The following is a 20,140-nucleotide window of genomic DNA, read 5'->3' as shown; positions in this document are numbered from 1 at the left end:
TTTTCCCCCTTTATTAGTTCTGCAGATCGTAAAGACTTGTTTATATCGGACTTTAAGATATAGTACACTATACCCAATGCGCATGCATTATTATATTTAATTCTGCTACAACTGGATGTAAATATTTTAACCCCTCTTTTTGTTTCATATATACGTATTCGCGGTTATGGATAGTTATTTCGTTTCAAATAATATTTGAAACGAAATTATTTATTACTAGCTATAATACCCGGCGCTGCTCGGGTTTTCTTCAATGAGGCTTTTTTGGATCACGTGATATCTCCTTCTATTTTTCTTGAGGGACATACAAACCGTGTCCAAGTTAACCAATATGGCGACCTGCGCGATTCATGAAACAAATATAGATTTACACAGAAACGTAGAAATGAATATATATTTTTCTTTTTTTAAGGGGCGCTAGGTATTTCGATCCCCCCCCCCCTGAACTTCAAGTTATCCATCTGTCTGTTCCAGCTTCCAAAAATCCTTAGTTAAAGCTGTGGAATTTTTTCGATGCACTTTTCACGGGCTCATAACTAATTTTAAAATATCCTAACCCACATGAATTTATGCAAATAAATATCAAAAGAGACAATATGGAGACATTAATTTTCATACTTGAGAAGATATAAATGAAATCAATGATATTGCTCGAATATCCAACTCAAAAGTATACAAATACAACGCCACAACAGGCAAATTGCCCAACGAGGTGGCTGACTTACGAACATCATGGATCCCCGAGCCCCTACCTACTACTGCTACACCACACATGAACCCCCCCCCCCGCGGGCCCCCCAACGAATCGGGTACATGCGGGAATGTGCGTGTACGTGTAGTGCAACCTGACGTAAAGTTTTGTTTCTGTGTAATGCTTGTTATGTGTAGTGCTGTCATCTGCCCCCAGTTTTACTAACTATGAGTGAAGTGTTATGGTTGAATGATTTACCGTTGTAGGACTGTTGCTCTCTGTGGCGAGACTTTTTAACGGGGAGATCGGCTCGCATTTGCGCCTTGAAGTTGGGAACCACAGAAAACCAACTTCAGCCGACCACCACTGTGGGGTTCGAACCCGGATCCTCGCATCACGAGTCCGGCACTACAACCACTCGACCACCACAGCGGCCTATAGGTTTGGCTAATTACTTCATATTTAATCTCCTGGGCTTCGTATATTTCTAAGCGAACTGAACATTTCAAAAATCGAGAATTCAATACAATTTTTAAAATTATTGATGGGGCGGAAAATCCCACTAATTTCCGCATTTCTACAGTAAAATCGACAATTTTAGCACTGATTTCTACGAGGATCACCCTTTTCCTGACTCTCAAAGCGATGCTGATGATGATTATGACGTCTATTCAAAAAGCCTCATTACTGAGAGTATATTGAAAATGTGGCAAACCATTATAAAGGCATAAACTATTACATATACATATACTAACAGGATTAAAGAAGTGACAAACCGTTGTAAAGGCATATACACGTCTGAAACTCATCGCTAGGGAACCACGGTAACCAAAGTAAACGTTCGGAAAGTGATTGTTGAGGCCCAAAAACCATTGTTGCCGGACAGTTTTTTGCCCATTTGGGGCATTTGCCCTGGTCTGACGAAATTTTAAAGTAGCCTATCGTTCAAGTCGGGTCCCATTTGGTATATTTGCAAAATTTGGCGACGATCGATCTAAAATTGTAGATTTGTATAGAGAACACACACACACAGAAAATCAATTTTATATATATAGATTTTACTAATATTTATTATTTCATTATTTTACGTGCAAGCTTTTGTTCACAGTGAAGATAACACAGTGCAACAAACGAACGGATTCTCTCCGAGGTTCGCCTGGACTTAATATGAACGTACGTACATTTTAGTAAGAGAGGAAGTTTAGGGAGAGGAATTCTCGTAACTGCTGGTGCTTTGTTATAAATTTAATTCGTATTAACCGAGTGGAACATTTAATGAACACATTCCTGGACTTGAAAAGACGTAAATGCGTTTCGGTAAAATTGCATGAGTCGGATAATTTAAAAGGGTTAATGTTTGGGGATAGCGCTTTAGAAAACTACACCGCGTATATTCTTAATGGAAGATTTCAACGTTCTACTTACACTATTCTATTTGCCCTGGAACTGTCATTCTTTGCAGAGCGTTGAAAGCTAATTTTAGATTGAAGAATGGCAAGCGAAATCTATTGTTTTGAAAAATCCCAATGAATGAATGCGAGAAACCGGTTGAATTGGGACCCTTGCTGCCAGGACCGCAACTAGGAGGGAGCACGCGGGTCTGGTGCCACGGGCGCTGGACCAGAAAAGGCGCTAAATTCGTTTATAACCACTTTTTCCAGGGGTGTCAAAATTTCGGTTTGCTCCAGGTTACAAAGTATCTAGTTGCGGCCCGGCCCTGCCTGCTGCCATCTATCAAAATAAAAAAAACAGAACTGTCTGTTATGAATCTTGGAATAAAATGGGTTGTTGGTTTAAAACTGAATGCAGCATCAAAATGAACAAAAAAAAACATTGTATGGTTTCATATGTTGTTCGTTTTTATGTTGCATATCTGTGTAAATTCTATACCCCAGAATACCAGTTGATATGTTTTTATGTTTGCCACTGAAGTTCATATATTATTATATTATTATTGGGGCTAGGATTTTTATAACCTAAATCTTAACAAATATGCTTCATAAAAAATACATTTATGTTATAAAACAAACTTTAGGTATGCCGTAAAAACCTAAAAATATGCCTTTATAAATAGGCTGACCATATTTCTGCAAAGAAATTGCAGCAAAATTGTCAATCATTGTCCAAAATGATGCAAAAAATGCCCACAAATAAAATTGTCAGTTGTTGCTAATATCGCCGAAAAAATGTGGATGCCAGTTGGCATTTGCCAAGTGTGGGAAATGAAGCTAGTGAAGAGTGAAAGAGTGAGCTCTTGGAGGGGGCACCAGTTCTTCATCGTTCTGCTGAAATATACAAAATAATGCTCTAAAACACGAAAATATGAATTAAATTCTGAAAATAACGAAAAATACATAAAAATTACTGAAAATCATGAAAAATGCCTTAAAATTGCGGAAAATGATGAAAAAACCACTCTATTGCGTAAAAATAGGAAAAACATGCAAAAATATACCTGAAGTAATCAAAATCCGATCCCTAATCATTGTATTATGTATCAAACTTGGTAATAATTTACAGGAGGTCATGGGATTCAATTTTCCGCAAAAAAATGCAAAACTCATCACCAGCGGAGAAATGGTGCTGTATGCAATGTGACATTTTAGATACCACGATTTTTATGCAGGGCGGGACTCCACCTCACATGTGTCAAATAGTTACTTCAGCACCATTTCACGGATGACAAGATTATAAGATGACACTTCCCCATTTCTTGGCCACCACTGTCACCAGAACTCAACCCCTGTGACTTCTGGCTATGGGGTTACCTCAAAGCCACTGCTTATGGAGATAAAACAAACAATTTGGCGGAATTGAAAAATGCGATGCACCGACATGTCCGTAACATTTCTCCTGGTATGATAAAGCTACTGTTGAGAACGCAACAATGCGATTTAACTTGTTTTCAGAAAATGATAGACGCCCCCATTGAACATGCTTTGTAACAAGTTTTAGAAACGATTAAAAACATTTTAAACCGATGTCATCGTGTCTTATTTCGTTTAACAATATTGCATAAAGCGCCATTTCCCGCTGGTGGTGAGGTTTTTTAATTTTTTTTTCTTGCTGAAAAAATGGAATCCCATGACGTCCTGTAAACTATTACCAAGTTTGATAACATTTTGTCCAGTAGCTTTCCTTTTATGGCCATTTCAATGTGGAACTTTATAAAGACCCTGTACTTCTCGATGTGTTGAATATGAAAAAGTAGAAAGTAACGTGAAATATAATATTTTATGACATATGCATTTTTTAATTTTTTGTGGATGGCAGCAGTAGTTACAGTGGAATAATTGTGGAATAAATAAAAGAAATAATATAATTCTGGAATAAATGAAAAATAATATAATTCTGGAATAAATGAAAAATAATATAATTCTGGAATAAATGAAAGAAATAATATAATTATGGAATGAATGAAAGAAATAATATAATTATAGAATGAATGAAAGAAATAATATAATTCCTGAATAAATGAAAGGAATAATTCTAGAATAAATGATAGAAATCATTGCGGAACAAATTGATGAAAATTCAAAATTACTGAAAGAAATATTTTTTGACTTTTTAAAGCAAATTATTTCAAAAGTAGTGAAAAAAATAACTTATAAATCAAGGAGAGAAGCAATTTCGTAATCAATGATAGAAACTATTTTACAATCAAGAAAAGAGTAATTGTATGATTATTGAAAAAATAATGTTATAACGATATATATTCAGAAGGAAAATAGTTTCACGGAATTACCGAAATAAATAATTAAAGAATCATTCAAAGTGATTTCAAATTAAAATTTATATCAAAATAAATTAATTTAATCAGTAATTAATCAAAATATTTTTCAGAATTAGTGAACGAAATTATTTCGGAACTAATCAAAGTTGATAAAAAGAAATAATTTCAGAATGAATGAAATCTTCAATTATTTTTGGCCCTGTTCGTTTTTGGGCCCCATTGGCCAATTATATTATGTCACGAAATTACACGAGTTGGTGTCCCGCGGGCTTCGTCGGAAGTTTCAATTTGGCCCGCAGTATCTGAAAGGTTGAAGAAAACCCTTGCTCTTGCATTAATTGATACAGTTTGCCGATCTTTTACTGTGATATTTTACCTGCGTAAAGCAATGTGTACTTGAGAGTATAAAACTGACTAAGGAAGAGAGAGGAGAAAACTTTTAATTAATATACACTATCTCTCAAAAGCCGAAGATTAATTTCAGCATCCGGTTTCGCCGGAACGATTTGTTGTCGTTCTAAAGCACGGGTTAACGGCAAATGGTTTCAAACATGCTTACGTTCGAGGAAATCAGAATAAATTAAGCGTAATTGATTATCGTGAACATTTCCGCGCTTATAAGGTACGTGTAATGGGACCAATGACTTGAACAAATATATATATATATATAGGTGATCCGGGAAACAGGAGATGCCGGAGAGCGAAACATTTGAATCTCTTGACCGCCTACCAGACTCTTTTGTGGGGTTGCCGCTGATCATTAAACGTCGTAAATCTGGTTGAAGGTATCGTGTTGAACATAAGAAGCTCACCTGCGAATTATCTACCACAGCTCCCATTTATGTGTATACTTACTTATTTGCACCAAAATCTTGCGAGACCTCAAAGAATATATTTTCCAGATTTTTGGTATGTACAGTAGAATCCCCGTACTATCCGGCCGAATGTGGCAGAAAGGCGGGCCGAGCCAATACCTTCTAGAGCAGAAGGCCTGACCCCGAGATTCGTGACGTCATCGAATTCCGTCCTAAAATCGTCTTCCCTGTAAGATCGTTTTCCAGCAGCACCACACACTGTAACGCCGTTATATATACAAATATTTTTTTTTGACCCACCCCGCTGTAATATATATTTTTTTCTTATAAAAAAAAAGGTTGAATTACCTTAGAATTTAGCACTCGAATGGACGAGTTTATACTCATAATTCAACATTATTTTCAAGTATCAGTTAGAGCCAGAGTTTTTACGAAAACTTTGAAGAAATTACCATTTGACATCAAAATTTCCCCAAGAGAATTTTTCGGAATTTCATTTGTTGATTTTAACCCAAAAAAATATCCATTGAATACCAAAATTTAAGTATATATAAAATATCCTTTATTTTTCATTAAGATAGACATATGTAATATTCACTATATATTTTATTTAAAAAATATATACAGTATATACAAACTTTTCACGTAATGTGTATTTTATTGAAAGGAAGAAAAAAGAACGAATGAACAAATATGCTTTGCTCCTTCCAGAAAATTTCAATGGAAACTATGGATTAGATATAGATTGCATGATTCTCATTCGTACAAAAATTCATAACATTCAAGTAGTAAAAATCCATTTCAAAAATAGTTTTTTTCTTCAATGTCACTGGTTTCTTCTTTGCATAAAATTGTTTTATTATTTATAACTTCTCTTAAAAATTCATTTTTATTTGAAGATTCTTTAGAAATAAGCCAGAAAAAAAACAAACCAAGAATACGTAGATTAATTTTGAGGTTTGTTATGAAGCAAAGTGTGATCTATGTTCAAGATTATAAATATCATCAGGTTCATATTTTATTTAGGCTGGGGAGCAAAAATTCTATCCAATGTTTTTCACTACACACATGGAATTACACAAGAAATAAAACTTGCTAGAATTGAAAAACAATCTTTAATTGAACATTTGCATTAAACATGAATTCAACATCATTTTTCAGTTTCTCAGTCACAACGTCATTATATAGAACATAACTAACAACTACAGGAGTTGACACGACAAACCCTTTTAACCAAATTTCGTATGATTATGAAACTTCCATCTTCACACATAAACACATTTCTTTTTCAGTACTTAGATACTCTTTCCACTCTGAGCATTTAAGTTTTTTCATGAAAGCATATGAGCAACACATATATATTCAGAACTTGATGCCAATTTTCTGTGAACGACTAAAATCATAACCACCATCATTTATGTATAACTTTTTTTTAAGAAAAAAAGGGAGGTGTAAAATGTACCAGTAATAAGACACTTATTTCAAAGATTTAAAAATAAAAAATGAATTTAAGGTGAATTTGAAATTTTGAGCTGATAATGATGGATAAATGTTTGACTGATATTGAAAAGTAATTGAGTAAATATTATTTCAAGTTTGGGAGCTAACTAATTAAATGTTAAATGGCCTGTTAATCTTCTGTGTTGAGGGCCATGCCAACAACAGAACCTCCCTTATAATCAAAATAAGGTTTTATGTAAATTTCGTCAACAAGAAAAATAACTTTATCTGCATCAGAAATATATTTTGCTCTGGCTTTTATGTACATCAAGAAATTTTGACTCACCTCCTCGGTTGGTGAAACTGGTAGTCGCTGACTAATTTTCATTTTCCTCAAAGTTGATGGATGAGGCAGTATTATTTTATTGCTAGATCTTATAAATTTGTACACTTGTGGCGAAATTGAATGTAACAGAGTAGCAAATATATGATGTCATTAGAGTATTTCAAGTTGTTTTTTGCACAACGACCAATCTTAATTTGTTCCTCTATAAAATTTATCAGTAATTCATTTTCACCAGTCTTCAAAGAAGACAGAGCATCATTGAAGAAATCTATTTTAGAGGAATTTTTTCCTCATACATAGGATTCATACTTTTAAGTGTGTCTAATATATCAATTAAGTCATTGAAATTTGTGAACTTATATGGGAGGGTAAATTTTGAAATTCTTTTCAATGCAATACTTTTTAGATAAACAGAAACATTAAGATTACTTACAACCACTGAATGCGAAATCTGTGGATATGGTTGTATATCCAAATGATAAACACAAAATTTTTCACTGATTCGACACTTCATAAAAATTTTCAAGACCAAATGTTTCAACACATCACTGTAGATCTTCCATACTGCTGATTTGTCTCTGTTGAGAAAATGTTGCTGCATTAGTCACACTTTCCTCAAGGGCCGTTTTTAAGCGTTCATTCTTTCAGTGTTTTTTGTAGTTTGGAGATAACCTTCGTTTAATTAGAAGTGTCATAGAAGTTGAGGGATATCCTTCGAAGAGGCACGGCACAGCGTTCTTTCTTCTCTTAATTTTCAACGGAGCTGCTAAAGTCTTACCACTTTTATCATCAAAAGCCGAAGATTTTGTTACCAAATCCGTGGCCAGAAAATGCAGTTCACATACCTAGACATAAAATAAGCATAATCAGACTGATGGCTATTGGTAATAACATGAAATTAATTTAGTCTCTGACTATTACTTGTTCTCCATAAGAGATGGGACAAATAATCTGCTGCTAAATTATATATAATATACTATTATTATAACTAGTTAAATACTAGTTCATAAATTATATGGTGCATTACTAGTTAGGAGTAAATAATGATTTACATTTCCTTGATTGGATATGAAATTGTAATTAATTAAAAACAAAAATCATTTGGTAATATTAATGTACTATGATGTATCATTGTCAAATTTTGTCAGTATCATGGCAATATCTCCCAATTACCAGTTTTTCAATATCTATTGAAATAAAAAAATTACTTAATTATTAATTAAGTTATAATACTTAAAATTATAAATATTAATTAATAAATACTTAAAATTCAATATTTAAAGTTACCAATAATTTCATTTCTTAATTAAAAACACTAATTTCATTTACAATTGTGATGAATTTTAAGGAAATTAATATTCGGCCACGAAATATTTGATATCTGGCCAAAACATTATCTGAATATTTGGTACTCGGTTATTCCGCCGAATCACTATTTGTCCCATTTCTTCTTAATATCGGAGTTGATTTTTTTGCATTCCGTTGTATTTTTCTTTAATTTTTCTTAAAGAATAAAACAATATAATGTTTACGAAATGAGCACTTACACTACTGCGATCATTCAGTACGAAGTCCTTTCTTTGGATGGAATTCAACCACTTCTTCTTCAGATCTTCACATTTCGGAAAATAAAATACAGATACTTTTGGGTCAGACATATTTCTATAAAAAAATATCTAATCGACGACCACGTGCCTTCGTTAATGGCGATTTCTTGGGAGAAGCAGAGCGTGGATCGGGGGAGAATGCCGAGAAGAAGAAATTCTCTTTCTCGTTTAAGCCGGAGTGTGGTGACGTCACAGCATAGAAAATATCGCGGGCGAAGGCCTTCTACTCTAGAAGGTATTGGCCGAGCTGGCCGGCGTTCTATAAAAATTCTCGCTTTCTACCCCCATACCATCAAGAACACTATTTTAACACCTAAATATCGCCAAATTTGCAACAAACTCAGCTAAGTTTGGCGACAGTTGGATGATTTGGCGATGTCATACCGCCAAGACACTAGACCGGATAGTACGGAGGCCGGATAGTCGAGATTCTACTGTATTTCTTGACACAGAGTTAGGGATAATGAGGAAATTTTCAAGTTTCTCTTGTGTGGATTTTTATTTCTGTATTTTTACCTGACCAACCACATGTGGAATCAGAAGAATGATTGATGAACTAATGAGTCATGGCGATTAAAAACAGATTCTTTGAACCAGTGTTCTTCAACCTCTGGTTCGAGTACTAGTGCCGGTCCACAGATGGTTTCTTCCAATTTATGTATCCACCACGAAAATATTTTAATCCAATTTTTTAAATATTGTACAACCTATCTATAATCGTTTGAATTTTTGTCTCAGCTGTCAGGGTCTGCAAAATATTTTTCCAATTTATTCATTTCTCGCAAATCTGCAAATTATCACACTATTTAAATTTTCTCCTATTTATTTTTTGCCGGTTGAAAATTTATTTTTCCTAATTAGTTGTTTTTCGCCGGGCCTGCAAATTAGTTTTACTATTTTATTTTTCTTCGTGCATACCATTTTTTTTTTGCCAGTACAAAAATTACCTACAAGTTACTTCTATTTATTTTTACTTGTGTTTATTTACTTTTGACGGTCAGCAAATCATTTCCACTACATATTTTTTTCTCTTATTTATTTCTTTTTTTGCCAATCTACAAATTATTTCCGATATTTATTTTGTTTCTTATCTCTTTAGTTTTTGGCGGCGAAATAATTATTTTTCCTATTTATTTCATTTTTGCCGGTCCACAAAAACTACTTCTACTATTCATTTTCTCTTCTTATTTATTTTCTTGCTGGTTCGCAAACTAATTTCATTTATTTTTTCCAGCATTTATTAATTTTTTACGGTCAGTAAAATGTTTTAACTGTTTACAATGTCCTCCTGTTTTTCCTCCTTCTATTTTGTTTGTCCTCCTACAAATTTCTTCCTGTTTATTTTTTGTTCGTCTGTCTGTAAATTATTTATAATATTTGTTTTATATTTCCTAGCTCTTTATTTTTTGCTGGTTCACAAATTCTTTTACTACTGTATTTATTTTTTTGTTCTTATGTTTTGCCGGTGTGCAAATTATTTTTCCTATTTCCGCAGGTCCGCAAACAATTTTCAACCTTTTTCACTGGTGTCCGCAGTTGTAAAAGGTTGAGGAACACGCTGCTTTAGACGATAACTTAGATATGAAAGAAAACTGAAAATCTTTACTTGAAAATATTAATTTTGTTTTAACACTAACAACATTGTTTCACCATAGAGTTGAAACTCTTACTATATCGTTTTAAGATATCCGACAACGTTGCAAACATCAGTTAAGAAACAAATATCGATTTTCATTCTTTCATTTTTCATGAAGTCCTTATTTTTAAATTACAATGCAGGCCTTGATTTTTTAAAACCAAAGTTACGTCCACTTTTACTGTTGCGATTTTACGTACAAGTAATCCGTGAATAAAAACTGCTATTTTTGACATTTTACTTGAGTTTGAAACACAATTTCTAGACCTCCATTCAATGTATCATGACGAAATTTTGATATGATATTCTGTTATATATTGTTGAGGTTATGAAATAAAAACTGAAGTCTATATCACATATATTTATAGAATTACGGTATTTTCCTAAAGTCATTCTTCCGCTTTTTCGAGGCTTAGTTCGTCCTGGACTGGAGTATGCTGTAAGGTTTTGGAGACCATACCTACAGAGGGACAGAGACTTGGTTGAAGGGGTGCAGAGAAGAGCTACGCGTGTCCTTATTGGCACACAGGGCTTGAGTTATGAAGAGAGACTTCATTTTTTTAATATGTTTACATTGGATGAACGCAGGTGTCGAGGAGATATGATCGAAGTGTTCAAAATTTTCAATGGGGTGGATAGGATGGACCATAACTTTTAGTACACCGCCAATAGACTGCTTTTGCAAGGGGACACCAGTATCGATTGGTAAGGAACAATGCAAGGTTATGGTGTCGCAGGGGGAATTTTTCTCTAATAGGGTTGTCAATAAATGGAATAGCTTACCCCCGGAGGTAGTGAATTGTAACACAATTGACACGTTTAAAAAGAAATACGATAAACATGTTGGGGTAAATCGAGAAGCTATCCATTCTTAGAATAAGACAACCATAAGTATTCTTTATGGGCATTGTATAATATTTTATCATGTGTATATATTGTTTATAATTTGTGTCAATTGCATTTTTAATTGGGTTGCTGTATTTTTGGAATATATGACATCCATATTTTTATGGGCATCTTTTTCTCAGCCACCTCGTTGGGCATTTTGCTTGTTGTGGCGTTGTATTTGTATTTGTTTTATGGGCGAAATGTGGAATGAAATTTCAAAAAAATTCCAATGTACATTTACATATTTGAGTGTAACTTATGAGCACCTTATATTTATATATATATATATATATATATATTATATATATCCTTATTATATTATATCCTTTATGTTTTGGTACATAACCTGCACCATTACTAGCTGAATGTACTGTGATACACAAAACATTCCATTTATAGAATTTTTTATGCAATCATGTTTGGAATATCACATGAATTTGGCTGAAAATTTGACATAAAAATGACTTTTTCATAAAAAATGGAATAGGTAGTTCAATATTTCTTTATTATTTTCCATCATTTTGGGACACTTTCCATCAAAAAGTGTTATTAAAGTTCAGTCCAATAAAGTTCAACCATTTTAAAGGAAAGTGACAAGAAAGGTAGTCGCATACTTTAACCGTGAAAACCTGTTCACAGAAACTCCTGTGATCAGAGGCGCCGGAAATGTTTTGGATCTGTAGCTGCTCGGCTTGAGCACCATAAGAAACCATTTATGACGGATTTATCGACTTCTGAATTAGTTCTGGAGTTGCTCGTCCCCCTTGCGATAGTACATACAGCCAGCTTTGCGCATACATGCATCTTGTATTAACAAGTGGAGAGGACATCTTTTTCTACATAAATGCATATGACATCACTCAAGTCAAAACTCGCAGTCGGGCAACGATTTAAAACGCTAGAGCATTTAAAATTGAAATTAAACGCTTGAAATGCGCTTGATCAAACCTGAAAAATTACGATCAAATATCACTGTTGCAGAAAATATATTGCGGTAAATGTGATAAATCCGGCCATTATACATAGTAACCGGTTATTATGCTCTGTGATTAGGCATAATAATCGGTTACTATGTATAATGACCTGATTTATGCTCTGTGATTATGCATAATAACCGAATTTCTCTAAATTTATCACTTTCACCGGCGATGAGGCATAGTACCCAAGCGTCGTCGGTAAATTTTAAACACTTCCTTTAATTAATGACTTTTACCCAAACCAGAACATGACTCCCGCTCTGTCACAAAGAGGGAATCACTTTTATCGGCGATTATGCATATTGCTCAAGCGTCGTTGGTAAATTTAATAAGTACTAAAAAAATATCACTTTTATCTGTGATTATGCATAATACCCAAGCTTCGCGTTTCTGGTAAACATGCTAAATCGTACTATACGACATACTGCACATGATAACTCATACACGCATTACATTATCATATCGCAGTACGATCGTAAAATTTGTTATCATTATATCGTAATCCGGCTGTATCCATCGCACATACTGGACTCATTCGGAATTTTTTTTCACACACTGTATTTATCAAATTCACTAATTACACTAAGATATTATGCTTAATAACAGGTAAAGGCGATAAATTCCGAGTATTTATGAAATTTACCAACGACACTTAGTTATAATAAATAATCGCCGGCAAAAGTGGAAATTTTTTACTATTTATCAAACTTACCAAGACGATTGGTAAGTATGCATAACAACCGGTTATTATGTATGATGACCAATTCATCACATTTTCCGGAACAAGTATATTGCAGTTGACAGATACATATTTCTGTGTTCTCTATGAAAACATCGTTTCTTATTCCCTTTTTTTTGAGAAACATTCTCTCTTCAATTTTATTATTTCATTCCAGTAAATACAACAACGAGTTTTTATTTGAAATTCGCATTCGGTCGAGACGTTCAGAGAAGAAGAAAGAAAACTTTTCTGGAAGAGGACAAGAATTTCAGTCACGTTTCGCCGTAGAGAAATTTCAAAATTCGTGGCATGACATTTGCAATAGAGCCTAAAAATTTACTAAAAAAAAGAACCAAAAAAAACAGGCTCATACCTCGTTTTCTATTTTTATGTGTATTTTCGATTCAAGTATGCATTTCTTATGGACTAGATTTTTGTTGTTGTTCGCCGCATATTTCAGTGGGCAGATCAAGTGTTATTTGTTCTTCTTCGGACAGAATGAAATCGTACAAAACATCTTTCCAAGAAACGTGTCGATGTACAAGCTACGAATTTTTAGAAATTTGAAGAAAAAGTTTCCAATAATTATTTTTTTCGATGAAATTCGTTTGCACATTAATTTCTTTGAATTAACTTTTGAACAATTTGAAATAAACGTACAGTGGAGCGTAGAGGTGGTTCTTTTCAATTCAACTTGAAATGATGTGTGTGAACGGAGGTAGGAGCAACACAACTATACAACATAGGTAACGAATTAATGAATACTGTACATCCCCCTCCACACATATTCAAGCCATAGATCGCGGGCAATATCTGGCTCATTTATCTGATGTTGCTCGCTACCTCAAACCTAATTTTGCAAAAATGAACTTCAGGAACGGGTCACTTAAGCCACCTGCGTTAGAGGTCCGTATCTCAGTCAGGTAGTCTACGGCACATTCCCAGATCACTCAAGTAACCCACGATATACAGGGTTATTATAATTAAAGTTCCCGTACTCTGAGTAGTTTGTCTCAAAAAATGCTTATCCGAATACAGCCAAATTTTTAGGATATTTTAATGAGATTTATGAAATAAAAAAAAAAATTGAAAAAAAAAATATATATTTTTTAAATTTTCGACATCAGGTGAAAACGGGGCGCTTTTTTATTGATTCTCCCCTTCATGACCATAAAACAAATAACCGAGTTTCAATTGAATACGTCCTCCAGAACGGGGGCTACATAAGTCGGAATAGTGTTCAGTATACTGAACTACTCAGACTTATGTAGAACCCGTTCTGGTGACGTATTCCAATGAATTGGGCGGGAGGGGAAGCAACGCCCCTCCCCCTTGACCGGTGGAACATTGTTACTCCACTAATTATGGTACTTTGTTATACATTTGTAGTGATCAATTTTTTGTTTCTCTGGTCTTGGTCCAAATGTTTTCCATTTGCACAAGTGGTTCCACGGTGTAATGGTTAGCACTTTAGATTTTGAATCCAACGATCCGAGTTCGAATCTCGGTTGAACCACACCGTTAATAGTAATATATATCTTTTTTTTTATATTGATGCATTTTTTCTCTCTCTCTGGTGTTGTTCCTAAAGATTTTCTTTTTGGTACGTGGTTCGATAGTGTAATTTCTAGCACTTTGGATCTCAGTGGAAACTTGTTACTGCATTAATTATGGCACGATCCGAGTTCGAATCTCATGGCAGTCTTCTTGAATTTGTGATATATTAATCAATTTTTATGTTTCTCTGGTCTTGGTCCTAATGTTTTCCCGTTAGACAAGTGGTTCCATGGTGTAATAGTTAGCACTTTGGACTCTGAATCCAGCGATCCGAGTTCGAATCTCGGTGGAACCTTGTTACTCTATGAATTGTGGTGCTTTTTTACTGATCAAAATTTTTTTCCTGTCTTCGTCCTAAAGTTTCCAGTTCAACGCGCGGTTCCATGGTCCTTTGAATCCAACGAGATCCGAATTCAAATCTCGGTGGAGCCTTCTTTCTCCCTTAATTCTGATATATTGAACAATATTTTTGTTTCTCTGGTAGTAGTCCTGGACATTTCCTGTTTGGCACGTGGTGCCATGGTTATGACTGAATCCAACCATTCGAGTTCGAATCTTGGTGGAACATTGTTACTCCATTAATTATGGTACTTTGGTATACATTTGTATACATTAATTTTTCGTTTCTCTGGTCTTGGTCCTAATGTTTTCGGGTTGCGAATGTGGTTCCATGGTGTAATGGTTAGCGCTTTGGACTTTGAATCCAACGATCCGAGTTCGAATCTCGGTGGAACCTACTTACTCCGTTAATACGTAGTAACATATAACGTTTTATATTGATGAATATTTTCTTCTCTCTCTGGTGTTGTTTCTAAAGATTTGTTTTTTGGTACGTGGTTCGATAGTGTAATTTTTAGCACTTTGGATCTCAGTGGAAACTTGTTACTCCATTAAATTATGGTACTTTGGTATACATTTGTACTGAAAAATTTTTTGTTTCTTGGTCCTAATGTTTTCTCGTTACACATGTGGTTCCATGGTGTAATGGTTAGCACATTGGACTCTGAATCCAGCGATCCGAGTTCGAATCTCGGTGGATCCTTGTTTCTCTATGAATTGTGGTACTTTTTTACTGATAACAATTTTTTTCCTGTCTTCGTCCTAAAGTTTCCAGTTCAACGCGCGGTTCCATGGTCCTTTGAATCCAACGAGATCCGAATTCAAATCTCGGTGGAGCCTTCTTTCTCCCTTAATTCTGATATATTGAACAATATTTTTGTTTCTCTGGTAGTAGTCCTGGACATTTCCTGTTTGGCACGTGGTGCCATGGTTATGACTGAATCCAACCATTCGAGTTCGAATCTTGGTGGAACATTGTTACTCCATTAATTATGGTACTTTGGTATACATTTGTATACATGAATTTTTTGTTTCTCTGGTATTGGTCCTAATGTTTTCGGATTGCAAATGTGGTTCCATGGTGTAATGGTTAGCACTTTGGACTCTGAATCCAACGATCCGAGTTCGAATCTCGGTGGAACCTGCTTACTCCGTTAATACTGTTGCTTCACAAAACAACAAAATAGATAAAGAGAAATTTATTCACACAGAGGTGTTACAACCTTGTCGAGCGCGGGAAGAAGAAGCAATAATTTCTTTTCTTCCTCCACGGACGCGCGCGCTTTCTCGTGACGATCGCAGCGCCATAGTACCCCCCCTCCAGTGCGGGTCGCACGAACTAATTATTGACAACAAAAGAAAAAAATATATATATACACATATAAGGACGGGATTATGAATGCACTTATACAATGAGACGATTCGGGGGACGACTTACTCTGCCGTAACGGGTCACAATGGGTTCACTGTTTGTACTGTCACTGTTAGTGGCAATGTGCGCTGGTTTCACACGTGCAATGTTCACACATACGTTTCTTCCTTTGCATTTGATGGTGATAGTGTTATTGCGCCTTGCGACCACTTCATAGGGGCCATCACATGGGCACTGCAATGGCTTCTTGACAACGTCATTGCGAAGGAAAACATGAGTGGAGTGATCAAGTTCTTTATGGATGAATGTTTTGGATTTATTATGGTGAGACGCTGGGACAGGTCGAATTTTCGAAAAGTGTTGTCGTAATTCAGTGAGCAACTGTTTCTCATTGTCGTCTGTGGTGGAAGCTGAGAAGAACTCGCCAGGGAGTTTGATAGGTTCACCATATACCAGTTCAGATGTGGAGCATTCCAGTTCCGGCTTGTATGCCGCTCTTAGTCCTAGAAGGACGATTGGCAATACTGCCACCCAATCTGTTGATGAATGGCACTTGATCGCTGCTTTAAGGACGCGATGCCACCTTTCAACGGCATCATTCGCTTCCGGATGGTATGGAGTGGTACGATTTTGTTTGATCCCCAGTAGTTTGCCGAGAGATCAGAATAGTTCACTCTGAAATTGTCGACCTTGATCAGTAACGATCACTTCTGGTACTCCAAACCGTGCAACCCAAGTATGTATGAAAGCCTTAGCAACAGTCTCAGCAGTAATATCTGCTATAGGAATGGCTTCGGGCCATCTTGAAAAGCGATCTACGCAAGTGAGGCAGTAGCGATAACCTTCTGATAATGGAAGCGAACCCACTATGTCGATGTGCACGTGACTAAATCGTCGAGATGGAGATACGAACTGTCCAATATGAGGGCTGGTATGACGATGAATTTTTGACCTCTGACAGGCGATGCACGCTTGAGCCCAATTTCGGATGTCTTTCTTCATCTTCTCTACCATAGACTTGAAACGCGCTTATCATCAAATACAATTGTCTGCTTCCGATGTACCAAAAAACTGCTATTGTCACCCCTTTCGGACTCTTTGAATTTAACGTCCTCAGTTTCGGGTTGCGAAACGCTGCGCAAACGTTTCAGCGCTATATAGACGAAATATTGCGAGGATTTCCATTCTGTTTCCCTTATCTAGACGACGTGTTAATTGCATCTTCTAACCTTGAAGAGCACGTCGGTCATGTGCGTGAGGTCTTGAAACGTCTGTGTAAACACGGATTAAAAATAAATATCGACAAATGCGTGTTCGCATGCAGCTCAATCAAGTTTCTAGGACATTTAGTCAACTCTCAGGGCATTAAACCGCTACCAGCCAAAGTCGATGCCATTGACTCTTACCCAAGACCCAAAAACAAGACAGAACTTCTCCGATTTATCGGTATGGTTAATTTTTACCGTCGCTTTTTACCGAAAGCGGCTGCGATACAATTGCCACTGCATCTAGTACTTCGAAATTGTACACGTATGACAAAACACTTATTACCTGGACACCAGAGCCTTTTGTTGTCAATAATTAGTTCGTGCGATCCGCACTGGAGGGGGGGGGGGTACTGTGATGAAAAGGCGACTGCTGAATGAAACCGACTCCCTCGTCGCCATTAGTTGTCGGTTTGGTCATTTCCCGAATAGAAACTACATGGTTGCACACACTTACGGGCGTTGGATCCGAATTCACGGTGATACCAGCAGAGATCGTTCCGAAACCTCATGGATTTTGCACCTTCGTGGCGGTTTCGATTGGGAGGACGTTGTGGGTTTCCACGTTGTTCTCGAGATCGACGTAGCGCGTCAACTTCCAATGTTAATGTCTCTATTTTTTCTGTCAGCTGTTGCACATCAAGTTGTTGTGGGTGATCGAGATTTGGTGAAATATTCTGTACTTCTGCTTTCCCGCTGACGCTGATGATCTTGTTTGCCATCTCCGATAACTTTTCCAACGTTTCTCAACTTGTGGAGAGGATTGCTTGAACTTGATATGGTAACCGTTGTATCCATAGACTTCGAAGTATTTCATCGCTGAGACGGCCACTGGATAGATCCCGCATTTCTCGGAGTAACGCCGAAGGTCGACGATCGCCCAGCTCGACTTCATACATCTAACGTTGTAAGCGTCGCTCATCTGGTTCAGCAAATTCAGCTTGGAGGCGTCTTTTTAGTGCGTCGTACATGTTTGCCGCCGGTGGATTCATGATGAGGTCACTCACATGTGCCAAAACACTCGTATCCATGGCTGCAACGGCTGTGTGGTATTTAGTGGCATCGGAGGTAATTCCACTCGCAGGGAACTGAGAATCCAATTGCTTGAACCATAGATGGGGTTGTTTGGCCCAAAACGGTGGGGCTTTGACAGCGACCCGGAACATTGCAGGTGGTTGCTCTGATGGATTGGGCATCGTTGGTTGCTCCGATGGATTGGACATCGTCGGTTGCTCCGATGGATTGGACATCGTTATCGTTGGATGCCGGGTCACCAAACTGCTGCTTCACAAAACAACAAAATAGATAAAGAGAAATTTATTCACACAGAGGTGTTACAACCTTGTCGAGCGCGGGAAGAAGACGCAATAATTTCCTTTCTTCCTCCACGGACGCGCGCGCTTTCTCGTGACGATCGCAGCGCCACAATACGTAGTAACATATAACTTTTTATATTGATGAATTTTTTCTTCTCCCTCTGGTGTTGTTTCTACAGATTTCTTTTTTGGTACGTGGTTCGATAGTGTAATTTTTAGCACTTTGGATCTCAGTGGAAACTTGTTACTCCATTAAATTATAGTACTTTGGTATACATTTGTACTGAAAAAATTTTTGTTTCTTGGTCCTAATGTTTTCTGGTCACAAACGTGGTTCCACGGTGTAATGGTTAGCACTTTGGACTCTGAATCCAACGATCCGAGTTCGAATCTCGGTGGAACCTTGTTACTCTATGAATTGTGGTGCCTTTTTACTGATCAAAATTTTTTTCCTGTCTTGGTCCTAAAGTTTCCAGTTCAACGTGCGGTTCCATGGTCCTTTGAATCCAACGATCAGAATTCAAATCTCGGTGGAGCCTTCTTTCTCCCTTAATTCTGATATATTGAACAATATTTTTGTTTCTCTGGTAGTAGTCCTGGACATTTCCTGTTTGGCACGTGGTGTCATGGTTAGGACTGAATCCAACCATTCGAGTTCGAATCTCGGGGGAACATTGTTACTCCATTAATTATGGTACTTTGGTATACATTTGTATACATGAATTTTTTGTTTCTCTGGTCTTGGTCCTATGTTTTCGGGTTGCAAATGTGGTTCCATGGTGTAATGGTTAGCACTTTGGACTTTGAATCCAACGATCCGAGTTCGAATCTCGGTGGAACCTACTTACTCCGTTAATACGTAGTAATATATAACTTTTTATATTGATGAATTTTTTCTTCTCTCTCTGGTGTTGTTTCTAAAGATTTGTTTTTTGGTACGTGGTTCGATAGTGTAATTTTTAGCACTTTGGATCTCAGTGGAAACTTGTTACTCCATTAAATTATGGAACTTTGGTATATATTTGTATTGTAAATTTTTTTGTTTCTTGGTCCTAATGTTTTCTCGTTGCACAGGTGTTTCCATGGTGTAATGGTTAGCACTTTGGACTCTGAATCCAACGACCCGAGTTCGAATCTCGGTGGAACCTTGTCACTCTATGAATTGTGGTGCTTTTTTACTGATCAAAATTTTTTTCCTGTCTTCGTCCTAAAGTTTCCAGTTCAACGTGCGGTTCCATGTACCTTTGAATCCAACGATCCGAGTTCGAATCTCGGTGGAACCTACTTACTCCGTTAATACGTAGTAATATATAACTTTTTATATTGATAAACTTTTTCTTCTCTCTCTGGTGTTGTTTCTAAAGATTTGTTTTTTGGTACCTGGTTCGATAGTGTAATTTTTAGCACTTTGGATCTCAGTGGAAACTTGTTACTCCA

At 36.3% G+C, this 20,140-nt stretch overlaps 1 protein-coding gene and 7 non-coding genes across 8 annotated transcripts; 7 read left to right on the top strand and 1 right to left on the bottom strand.

Annotated features, from left to right (window-relative positions):
- Positions 1 to 7,590: 7,590 nt before the first annotated feature.
- On the bottom strand, positions 7,591 to 8,851 carry LOC149064898 (uncharacterized). Its single transcript, XM_089254807.1, has 2 exons — positions 8,573 to 8,851; positions 7,591 to 7,870 (listed from the first exon to the last, which is right to left on the bottom strand). The coding sequence occupies exons 1-2, from the start codon at positions 8,681 to 8,683 to the stop codon at positions 7,670 to 7,672; spliced, it is 312 nt and encodes a 103-aa protein (XP_089110933.1). The 5' UTR covers positions 8,684 to 8,851; the 3' UTR covers positions 7,591 to 7,669.
- A 5,783-nt stretch (positions 8,852 to 14,634) lies between these two features.
- TRNAQ-CUG (transfer RNA glutamine (anticodon CUG)) lies at positions 14,635 to 14,706 on the top strand. Its single transcript has one exon. It is a non-coding gene; the product is annotated as a tRNA-Gln (tRNA).
- A 369-nt stretch (positions 14,707 to 15,075) lies between these two features.
- Positions 15,076 to 15,147, top strand: TRNAQ-UUG (transfer RNA glutamine (anticodon UUG)). The gene has a single exon. It is a non-coding gene; the product is annotated as a tRNA-Gln (tRNA).
- A 234-nt stretch (positions 15,148 to 15,381) lies between these two features.
- On the top strand, positions 15,382 to 15,453 carry TRNAQ-CUG (transfer RNA glutamine (anticodon CUG)). The gene has a single exon. It is a non-coding gene; the product is annotated as a tRNA-Gln (tRNA).
- A 369-nt stretch (positions 15,454 to 15,822) lies between these two features.
- Positions 15,823 to 15,894, top strand: TRNAQ-CUG (transfer RNA glutamine (anticodon CUG)). Its single transcript has one exon. It is a non-coding gene; the product is annotated as a tRNA-Gln (tRNA).
- Positions 15,895 to 19,035: 3,141 nt separating this feature from the next.
- On the top strand, positions 19,036 to 19,107 carry TRNAQ-CUG (transfer RNA glutamine (anticodon CUG)). The gene has a single exon. It is a non-coding gene; the product is annotated as a tRNA-Gln (tRNA).
- A 366-nt stretch (positions 19,108 to 19,473) lies between these two features.
- TRNAQ-UUG (transfer RNA glutamine (anticodon UUG)) lies at positions 19,474 to 19,545 on the top strand. The gene has a single exon. It is a non-coding gene; the product is annotated as a tRNA-Gln (tRNA).
- Positions 19,546 to 19,779: 234 nt separating this feature from the next.
- TRNAQ-CUG (transfer RNA glutamine (anticodon CUG)) lies at positions 19,780 to 19,851 on the top strand. Its single transcript has one exon. It is a non-coding gene; the product is annotated as a tRNA-Gln (tRNA).
- Positions 19,852 to 20,140: the final 289 nt, after the last annotated feature.

The sequence above is a fragment of the Pholcus phalangioides genome, unplaced genomic scaffold (genome assembly GCF_987345545.1).
Source record: "Pholcus phalangioides strain wild (caught in Gottingen) unplaced genomic scaffold, Ppha-v1.0 ptg000042l_1, whole genome shotgun sequence".
Classification (NCBI taxonomy): Eukaryota; Metazoa; Arthropoda; class Arachnida; order Araneae; family Pholcidae; genus Pholcus; species Pholcus phalangioides.
Note: the sequence above shows the minus strand (reverse complement) of the source record. Positions and strands in the feature narration are given on the sequence as shown.

Bases quoted from the DNA above. Each gene is read 5' to 3' on its own strand.
- LOC149064898 (XM_089254807.1), bottom strand. From the start codon at position 8,683: ATGTCTGACCCAAAAGTATCTGTATTTTATTTTCCGAAATGTGAAGAT. The intron at 7,871-8,572 runs GTAAGTGCTCAT...TTTTATGTCTAG, and splicing joins TACTGAATGATCGCAGTAGT to GTATGTGAACTGCATTTTCT.